Genomic DNA, 10,187 nt, shown 5'->3' with positions numbered 1-10,187 from the left:
GTGCTCAGTGGAGCTGCTGTACCACACTGTCACACAGTTGGTCAGTACGCTTTCGATGGTGCAGCGGTAGACATTTGCGAGAATCTGAGGAGACAGATGTTCCTTCTTTAGTCTCCTCAGGAAGTAGAGGAGCTGCCATGCTTTCTTAACCAAGTGTGAGGTGTTGAGTGTCCATGAAAGATCTTCGGAGATGTGTCCTCCCAGGAACTTGAAGCTGGACACACGTTCTACCTCAGAACCGTTGATTCAGACAGGAGAGTGTGTGCAGCTTTTGTTTTTCCGGTTTAGTAATGCCGTTTACAGTGTGGGTGATGCTACGCAGCTAGCCACTGTTCCTTATCACTTGTGGTAGCCACTCATGATAGCAAGTGAAGTTGAAAATGTAATAAAAGTTAAATTTTGTTCCAGCCATTAGAGCGGGAATTAGAGATTAAACGTTTGGGACACACCAGCAGAGGATTTCAACATCATTCAGTCTGGAAAGGACAAAAACTGCTCCTTCAGTCCAGAGAGGTTCAAGAGAAAAACATGGCTAACTGTGAGTGTAGCTAAAACACTTTTCTGCTCTCCTTGCATGCCCTTGCTATGCTGTCACTTGAATTCATTCACTCGTTGTTGGACTTTGAGAAAAGTTTTTGACTAGTTTGCCCAGATGAAAGATCGTCGTACATCTTTTCTTTTCAGCAGTGAACGTCACGGTGAGTCATTCTGCATTATTATAAGCCGTGTTATTCCTAAAGCCCGGAAAGCGTGTTTCTCTGCTCTGATATGTTGTTTTGGATGTGTATTTACAGACCACAGCGATCGTTGCTGTTAGATAACTCTGGATTTTATAATGCGATGCTGTATAACCAGGTTTTGTGAGATCTAATGTCGTTATCATATCACTCATATTCTCCACTTCCACTCCTGCGTTATGTTAATTTGCGAATTTGTGATTTCATTGATGGAGTGTGTTTGTTTGGATCAGGTTTGTGTGTAGTTTCATTGACGAGTCGCTGCTGCAGTTTATTGTGCCCCACCAGGCTTTCTGTGCCAGAGACGCCACTGATTATTAGTATCGTTGATTATTAACTTAAAGTGTAAAGATGTGTTATTTTTATTATTTTGTGTCGGGGGGCGGGTTTAGTTTGTGTGTTTTGTGTTCCCGCTAAAAAGAAAAAATCCTGGTGAGAAATCAGTAGTCAGCTTGTGAGGAAAGCAGTATTTGGTCTTTGTGATTACTGTCCATTTGCGCCGAAAGCACCACAACCATCATTCTAGTAGGAACAATTATCTAGGAACCAAAAAAGGAGCCTTTCACAGTGGCGGAGACAAGTACGTACCACGCTGCTCACTCAGAGAACTTGTAAGCTGCGTCCCAATTCAGGGTCAATTGCGTCACAGCGGCACGACTAGGCCGTCTCATTTCGAAGGCTCCTTCACATGCTAATGTTTCGTTTTGTTTTAGGGAGCAAAGAGCCGACAGAGAGAAGCATCTCCAGCTCTAATACACGAAAAAATACAACACTAAAATCGAAGTTTCTGACTCCGTCTTTAAAGAACTTTAAAAGAACTTGACGAGCAGCGTTTCGTGATGCAGCGGTGAGGGTGGGAGCAGAGGTGCTGTGACACAAACAGGAAATCCGCTGTAGAGCAGACCGTCTCATTTTGGTTCAGGCTTTGCAGGTGTAAGCAGCCTTTGAAGGACACGCCTTCGTAGAGCACGACCTTCAAAGGATGCAGCCCCTGAATTGGGACACAGCTGTAGAGAGGAGAATTTCCACTCTGTAATGTCTTCTGGGTTTCTCAAACACTAGAGGGCGCTCCTGAGCGAGTCCAAAATGAATAAGTTAATATGGCATTTGAGCAAAATCATAGTTTATAAATGCTTAAACATTTTTAATATAAATAATACAATCATTTCCTGAACACAGAACAGCATAAACATTTTAACACCACTGTTATATTTTTATAAGCTTTTAAACTCGAGATATAGGAGTTTAAAATGGCGTCTCATGCACGTCCATGATGTCAGTGAGCGTGAACAGCCAATGAGCTGCTCCGCAGGACGTCTGGTTCCTATCACCACCACTGTGAACAGTTCTGACTCGGTAAGTTTATCTAGAACAGAGCGTTTCACACCAAACCACTCTGAACGACTCTGTTTACATCTCAACTATTAAATTATTAGATATTTTTAAAATTTGGTGGAACTTCCCTTTCATCTTGGTTGATCATTTTTTTTTACCGAAACTAAAAAAAAACAGTAATATAGAGAATAATATAAATAGTCCAGTAATTCATATTATCACAGACTGACTGATCTCATGGATGCAAATTTAAAGGGGAATTCCACCATTTTTTTTTCAGAATTTCTACGTAATTCAGCATTGGAGATGTAAACAAAGCCATTTTATTTACTATCCAAAACACCCAGTGAACGTACACATTTTTCTATGAAATGTTGATGATGGTAAAATGGTGATAAATCCAAAAACACATTTATTTGGGGGCTATTTTGCCTTTTCAAGCTCTGTATTTAACTATCTTAAGTGAAATTTGTTTAAAACTCATCAGGAAGTGAATTCATAACCATCTCATGTAGTAACTTTCTGTGAGGGAGCTTTTAGAGGTGGACGTCTGGTTCCTATCACCACCACTGTGAAGAATTCTGACTGTAAGTTTCTCTAGAACAGAGAGTTTCACACCAAACCGCTCTGAATGACTCTGTTTACATCTTAACCATTTAATTATTATATAATTTTAAAAATTGGTGGAATTTCCCTTTCATCTCGGTTGATCATTTTATTCACTGACACAAAAAAACAGTAATACAGAAAATAATCCAGTAATTCACAGTGTCACGGACTGACTGATCTCATGGATGCAAATTTAAAGGGGAATTCCACCAATTTTTCAGAATTTCTACGTAATTCAGCATTGGAGATGTAAACAAAGCCATTTTATTTACTAACAACCATTGAACATACATGCGTCTTCTGAGATTTTATATGGAATGCTGAATGTGGTAAAATGGTGATAAATCCAAAAAACACATTTATCTGGGGATTTGCCTTATAAAGCTCTGAATTTAACTATCTTAAGGGAAATTTGTTTTAAAAAACTCATCAGGCAGTGAATTCATAACCATTTCATGAAGTAACTTTCTGTGAGGGAGCTTTTAGAGGGGGACGTCTGGTTCCTATCACCACCACTGTGAACAGTTCTGACTCGGTAAGTTTATCTAGAATAGAGCGTTTCACACCAAACCACTCTGAACGACTCTGTTTACGTCTTATTGACAGAATAAAGCACAACGTTTTCAAAAATCGGTGGAGTTTCCCTTTTAAACCGTTTGTCGATTTGTTGTATGGCTGCAGTGCTGCCGCCACACCGACAGGCACCGTTGTGGCTCACGGGTGACTTCGCGAATTGTCCGCGTTGAGCCGCCGTAGCAAACATATAAGTACTATGTGCGCGGAAGCCCCGCCCCTTTTCCCCTCCGCTGGTAGGCTGTGTGAGTGTTCGCGGTTTTAATCTCAAACATAATCCGCCAAAATGTGAAATAATCCGTCTACATATGAATAAATAAACATGCATACGAGAACATTGGAGTTGTTAACTGTCTATCGCGAGCGTTATTTCTGAGCTATCGCCTGTTTTAACGGTTTAATAACGTGTTTTCTCATTCGCAGGTCCGGTCGCTGTCAGATTGGAAAAATGGTGAGTGATGAAATCGGCGCTCCGCCGAGTTTCTGACTTAAATGTTATATTTTTAGACACCAAATAGCTTCGCAGTTACCATTAAACGTATATATATATATTTGTATAACATGTAATGTGTTTGTTTTCGTCGCTTTAACCGCGAAACCTCTTTAGCTGCTTCTTCGAACTTGCCGTTCCACCTTAAACACATGCGCTATACAGTAGCCGCTGCGGCTTTTAAGGTGGAACGGCTAGCTGGCGATTATCAACACGCCGGGTTAAGGTTATTATTCAGTGTATATGTTGTTTAAGGTCGTGTAGTGGTTCTCAGTGGAAGCTTAATAGGCTGAAATGATTAAATTAATGTGTTAAATGTTCGCAAAGGGTCAATTTTAGCACTTTATCCTGATTAATGCTGGGAATGCTGAACTGTTTGAGGTTTAGATGTCTGACTGTTACTGAGAGTCTAACTGTGGATGTTTTCCTGTCTTAACGTTTCCCTCTTGTTCTCCTTCAGCCACGCAAAATCGAAGAAATCAAAGATTTCCTGCTTACAGCAAGGCGGAAGGATGCAAAATGTGAGTTTGGGTTCATTTTTCCTCTGGATTTCATTGCTGACTTGCTTACTGGATCTGGAAGTCGGTCACGTTTATTTCAGAGCTCCACCTGCAAACACCGATCAGGCATAACATACACTCACTGTCCATTTAATCAGCTCCACTTACTATATAGGTGCACTTTGTAGTTCTACAGTTACAGACTGTAGTCCATCTGTTTCTCTGATACCTTGTTAGCCCCCTTTTACCCTGTTCTTCAGTGCTCAGGACCCCCATGGACCCTCACAGGGCAGGTACTATTTGGGTGGTGGGTCATTCTCAGCACTGCAGTAACACTGACGTGGTGGTGGTGTGTTAGTGTGTGTTGTGCTGGTCTGAGTGGATCAGACAGCAGTGCTGCTGGAGTTTTAAACACTGTGTCCACTCACTGTCCACTCAGACACTCCTACCTTGTCAGTCCACCTTGTAGATGTAAAGTCAGAGACGATAGCTCATCTGCTGCTGCACAGTTTGTGTTGGTCATCCTCTAGTCCTTCATCAGTGGTCACAGGACGCTGCCCACAGGACGCTGCTGGCTGGACATTTTTGATTGGTGGACTATTCTCAGTCCAGCAGTGACACTGAGGTGTTTACAAACTCCAGCAGCACTGCTGTGTCTGATCCACTCAGACCAGCGCAACACACACTAACACACCACCACCACGTCAGTGTTACTGCAGTGCTGAGAATGACCCACCACCCAAATAGTACCTGCTCTGTGAGGGTCTTAGGGGGTCAGCCTGTATTATGTTGTCATACTATAATTTTAGAGCATGGGAATATAACTATGACAGTGTATTTTTTAATTTATGTAAGTCATAAATAGATGTTCTATCTGCCTAAAAGCTTTTAGGTTTGTAACGTTTTGTGCACTTTATCTGGGACTTGACCAGCCACTGTAATGTGTCCCTTCAGTGGGTGCCTTGGTTTCTTGGGACAGTATAAAACCTATAAAGATTAAATAAGCATGGCTGTCCCTTACAGAGCCTTAAAATATACACTATAATTATGGCATAGAATTGAAAATGCCTAGCCATATGAACATATATACAGTAGAAATCTGTGCCTGTTTAGTTGCAGAATTTAATCTTTTATAATTGAGCACTAAACAGTTTGACTAACTGCAAGAGATGTAAATTAGAACTGCTCTGGCTCAGCTGTCTGAGTTCATCTCTCATTGCTGCAGTGTTTATTGTAAGATGTAAATACTGCTGCTGGTGTTTTACAGTTCTGAATTATTTTTTGAGTTTAATTTGCCTGTTTGGAGTTTTTGAAGCTGCTTTGTGTTCCTGCAGCCGTCAAGATCAAGAAGAACAAGGACAATGTGAAGTTCAAGGTGCGCTGCAGCAGGTACCTGTACACATTGGTCATCACAGACAAGGAGAAGGCAGAGAAGCTCAAGCAGTCCCTGCCACCCGGTAAGACTCTCACAGTTACATGACATATATAATGGAAACCTGAGAGATACTGAAGGTGTTGAGTGTCTGAGTTTTCTGCTGGTGCTTTTTAATCCAGGACATGTTTTGTGTTTTTTGACAGTGATTCTTCTCTGTTTGCTAAGTTCTTGGTTGTTTCTAAGCTTCAGGGTCAGAAAGCTTTGGCAGTTTTATAATAGTTGATCAGCGGAAATCCGGACTGAGTTCCTTCTGTTTTTGCCTCTTAAACGCTGTTTTGCTTTGCAGCTTCAACAGAAACAAAGATTCGGATTGAAATCATTCAGGATTGGACGGGGAGGGCTGGACTGTTCTTCACAGGCATCAAGTGGCTCTTCATAGAGATAGATAGAACTTCATTGATCCTGAAGGGAAAGTGCAGATCTGTTCGGCCCTGCTTTGAAAGAGACGCAGCTTTTTTTCATCGTCTTGAGTAAATCTGGCTTTTTACGCTGTGGTATTGACGGGTTTTAGAACCCATCCAGGGCTGTCTGAGCCCCTTTTTAGGGAACACCCAACGTTCTCTGTCCCTGATGGACGTATTCAGCTCCGAGTGTCTGAATCTTTTGTCTGGGTTGCAAGTTGTCCAAACACTTCGAGCTGATTCGGTGCTCTTAGTGTATTTACACGCTTGCTAGAACAAAAGACGGACCAAGTGCTGAGTTTTGCCTTTCAGAAACCTCAGTTCCACCGGTTCACCAACACTGGTAACTCCTGCTGCCAAGGATCTCGTATCTCTTTGCGGATTGGCTGTGCATGGTTTGGAAATCTGTCTTTAGGGAGCAGGAATTTCCTGAATCATGTAGTCAGATGTTCTAGCTGATAGGAGATTCACAGCATAACCTGGAGGCCTTGTGTACTAGATAGATAAGGCGGATAACCGATTTGATTTTAAATGCTGAATACTGATTCGGCTTCTTCACTCTAGACTCAGGCTTAGAGTCCAAAATGCAGAACATGGTGCAAAAATAGCTTAGTTCTAACAGACGTTACCCAGATGAATAAGAGAACTGGAACCTTGAGTACGTTTATTTATCACTTAGTTGTCTGTGGTGTTTGTAAAATGTGTTAAGGTTGATGCTGACTCGTCTACACTCTTACACATGGTTCAAGGGTTCCCAAGGAAAGATACTGGGTTTATTTAGAACCATGAACACTCAGAGAACCCTTTGCATCATTAAAAGGTTCTTTGCAACATGAAAGTGTTCAGATGGAGTGTGCGGTAGATGGTTCTATGTAGAAAGGGTACTGAATAAAATCAATAGGGTTTTTCAGTTGTTACGATTTGACTTGTTACAATAGGAGAACCCTTTTTGGTGCTAAATAGAACCCTTTTCAGAAAGGTTCTACACTCGATGGTGCTTCAAGGCTTCCTTAGTAAAGAAAATGGTTCTGTATAGAACCGTAACCACTCAAATAACCATTTGCATGGTTAAAAGGTTCTTTGCATCATGAAAGGGTTCGTGATGGACAACATGCTGTAGATGGTTCTACTTTAATGTTCTTTTTGAAAAGCATTCTGTATAGCACCCAAAAGGGTTCTTTTATTGTTAGTGTCAAGTATGTGATAGAACCCTTTTTGGTGCTAAATAGAACCCTTTTCAAAAAGGTTCTACACTCAAAAGATGCTACTTCAAGGTTCTTTAGTAAAGAAAATGCTTCTGAGTAGAACCATGAACACTCAAAAAAACATTTGCATGATTAAAGGGTTCTCTGCATCATGAGGGTTCTTCATGATGGACAACGTGCTGTATATGGTTCTACTTTAATGTTTTTTTTGAAAAGCGTTCTGTATAGCACCCGAAAAGGTTCTTCTATTGTTAGTGTCAAGCTTGTGACAACAGAAGAACCCTTTTCAGAAGTTCTGTACTCAAAATGATGCTTCAAGGGTTCTTCATTAAAGAGTGGTTCTGTATAGAACCATGAACACTCTTAAAGAACCATTTGCATGATGAAAGGGTTTTTTGCATCATGGAGAATGTGCTGCAGAACCTCTTTGAAAATGGTTCTATAAATGACCTAAAAGGGTTCTGTTGTGATGTCAGGCTTGTATCTATAGCACATTCATGCAAAGAACCATTTAATCATTCAGTGGGTTCTTTGAGTGTCCATGGTTGTGTATTGAAACATTTTCTTTACTAAAGAACCCTTGAAGAACCGTCTTTTACTCATCTGTGCATCAGTTTTTAATCAAATCTGCTTAATTGAGTTTTGAGTGGAATAATAACTCAACCCTGTGTTTCTGTCGTTTCTCTGTGCAGGTCTGGCTGTTAAGGAGCTGAAGTAAACGTCTCACTTGTACAAAATATTGTAATAAAAATTGGGAAAAACCAGAAACGTTGCTGTTCTGTTTATTTTGGGATTAACCTGCATCAGTGCTAACATGGTGTCCTGGGCTCTGTTCACACAGCAGGTAAAAGCGGCCCAAATCTGATCTCACACAGCTGCGTCAGTGTCTTTGTTTACATTCAAAGATTTTTCCCAATTCGAATGAACACATTCTGATTACAGATTCAGACTGAGGGGTTTATGCTCACTCTACTCAACAATCTGATGGAAGATCTTCGTTTACATGCGCATTACGAGTAATCAGATCCAAAATGACACGCATGCGTGGAGAACCGCTTAGTGTAAACATTACCATGACAGCGATCATCACGTGATCCAGTTGGTGCGCTGGAGTTTTTAATTACTTTAAAATGATGTCAGACTCAGGAAAACGTCCTTCACATGTCCTTATTAAAGAAGGCCGAGAGGAGGACGTCGTGTTCTGAGACTCATAAGCTGGACGTCCGTCCCACCGCCGCCTTTTAAAGATCAGAGCATAAACTTCGTCTCCTCTGCAGACCAGTTTCTGCTCCGCCATGTTGAACGGTATGAACTTTCACTATGACGTGACGAACATGATCAGAACGGACTTAAACTTTCCGATAGGGAATGTAATCAGATACAGGCGTTTACACAGATATTATTCTTCTATTTAACGGATTATTTACAGGATTTCCCACCTTGATCAATCAGATAGAAACTGTATTCCGAATGGCCTCAATCGGACCGCACTATTCCGATTGAGGTGTTTACATGGACGCATTCTATTCCGATTAAGCTATTAGTCTGATTATTAACAGACTATTAGGCTGCATGTGAACATGGCTAGTGTAAACAGATAAAACCACCGAATCTGACATTTTCAATTCCGATTGCAGACGCTTTCATATGTGGTACTGAAGACTTTTGTCAATCCAACTCCACATTCGTCATAGTTTAGAGCTGCTGAGACTCTAACAGTTTGGCTGATGTTTCTCTTTTTAAAAAATTAGAAGAGACTCATCCGAAATCCTCTGAAGAGATTTTGAAAGAAATGTCCGAACGCGGCCGCAGGAGAACGAGGCTGCAGCGTCAGAACAGTTAATAGTCTGAAAGCAAAGTTTAAAGAATCCGAGGACGCGAACCAAAGAAGTGACCGCCCCTTTTTACGGCTCAAACACATTCTGGGTGATGAGCCCAGCTGTCAGTCAGTGAAGCTTCATGATGGCTCCTGTGATGCTGGTGAAGATGAAGCTGATCCTCCGGGAGCGACTGGTGTTCATTGGCAGTCGGGATTGTTTACCTCTGGATGAGCCGCGTGAAGCTGGGTGAAGCATGTGGGTCGGTTTAGGAGCTGATCTGTTCGGACTGATGTCTCCTACAGATCACGTTTAAAAGATAAACTGAACAGACAAACAAAACAAATTGGATTTGGTGAGAAAATCAAATTTGGGTCACTTCTACCTGCCGTGTGACCGTAGCCGTGGAGGACACGGAGGATTATAGGCTTTCGTTCAGTGCTGGATCAGAATAGAACCAGAACCAGGACCTGGGCTGAAACAGACCAGAGCTGATGTCCTAAAATGTGGAGACCATAAAGAATCTTGTGAATGTTTGACATCTCTTTTGTTAAAGAGAAATCTAGAGGGGGAACCCTGCAGGGCGTTGGATATGCAGTAATAGTTCTTTAAGACAAGATTTTGGTTCCTACAAAATCAAATTCAACGTGATACATAAACAGAGTGATTCAGAGCGGTTTGGTGTGAAATGGTTCAGATGTCTTTACAGTGGTGGTGATAGGAACCAGGGGTCGCCATGACTACAACACAAATATAGACATTTTATTTACTATCCAGAACCACCAGTGAACCTACACGAGTCTTCTGAGTTTATATGGAATGTGGATGATAAAATAGTGGAAAATCTGAAATAATGCGTTTTCTTTGGGGACTATTTTGCCTAACAGTGTCCTGTATGTGGGTCTTTCTACAGAAACATCCATTTTTGTGTCCCTAGTGTTCACAGATATATTACAATTAAACATGTTAGGGTTACAATTTATTTATATTGTAAAATAAAACAATGTTATTTTAACAGTTGCACCTTCTTGAGCCTCAATTTAGCAATATTGGTTTTTAAATCAATTATCTAGAATTCCAAGCAC

At 41.2% G+C, this 10,187-nt stretch overlaps 1 protein-coding gene across 2 annotated transcripts; it reads left to right on the top strand.

The window, feature by feature from the left end:
• The first annotated feature begins 3,455 nt into the window (after positions 1-3,455).
• Positions 3,456-8,053, top strand: rpl38 (ribosomal protein L38). 2 transcript variants are annotated; one of them, XM_036571931.1, is made up of 5 exons: positions 3,456-3,499; positions 3,678-3,705; positions 4,205-4,265; positions 5,579-5,701; positions 7,978-8,053. In XM_036571931.1, the coding sequence occupies exons 2-5, from the start codon at positions 3,703-3,705 to the stop codon at positions 8,001-8,003; spliced, it is 213 nt and encodes a 70-aa protein (XP_036427824.1). In that variant the 5' UTR covers positions 3,456-3,499; positions 3,678-3,702; the 3' UTR covers positions 8,004-8,053. The 2 variants fall into 2 exon arrangements, with proteins under 2 accessions (XP_036427824.1, XP_036427825.1); XM_036571932.1 differs by having other exon boundaries at positions 3,462-3,490.
• Positions 8,054-10,187: the final 2,134 nt, after the last annotated feature.

This window comes from Colossoma macropomum, unplaced genomic scaffold (genome assembly GCF_904425465.1).
Source record: "Colossoma macropomum unplaced genomic scaffold, Colossoma_macropomum, whole genome shotgun sequence".
NCBI lineage: Eukaryota > Metazoa > Chordata > Actinopteri > Characiformes > Serrasalmidae > Colossoma > Colossoma macropomum.
This window is presented reverse-complemented; position numbering and strand designations above follow the sequence as displayed.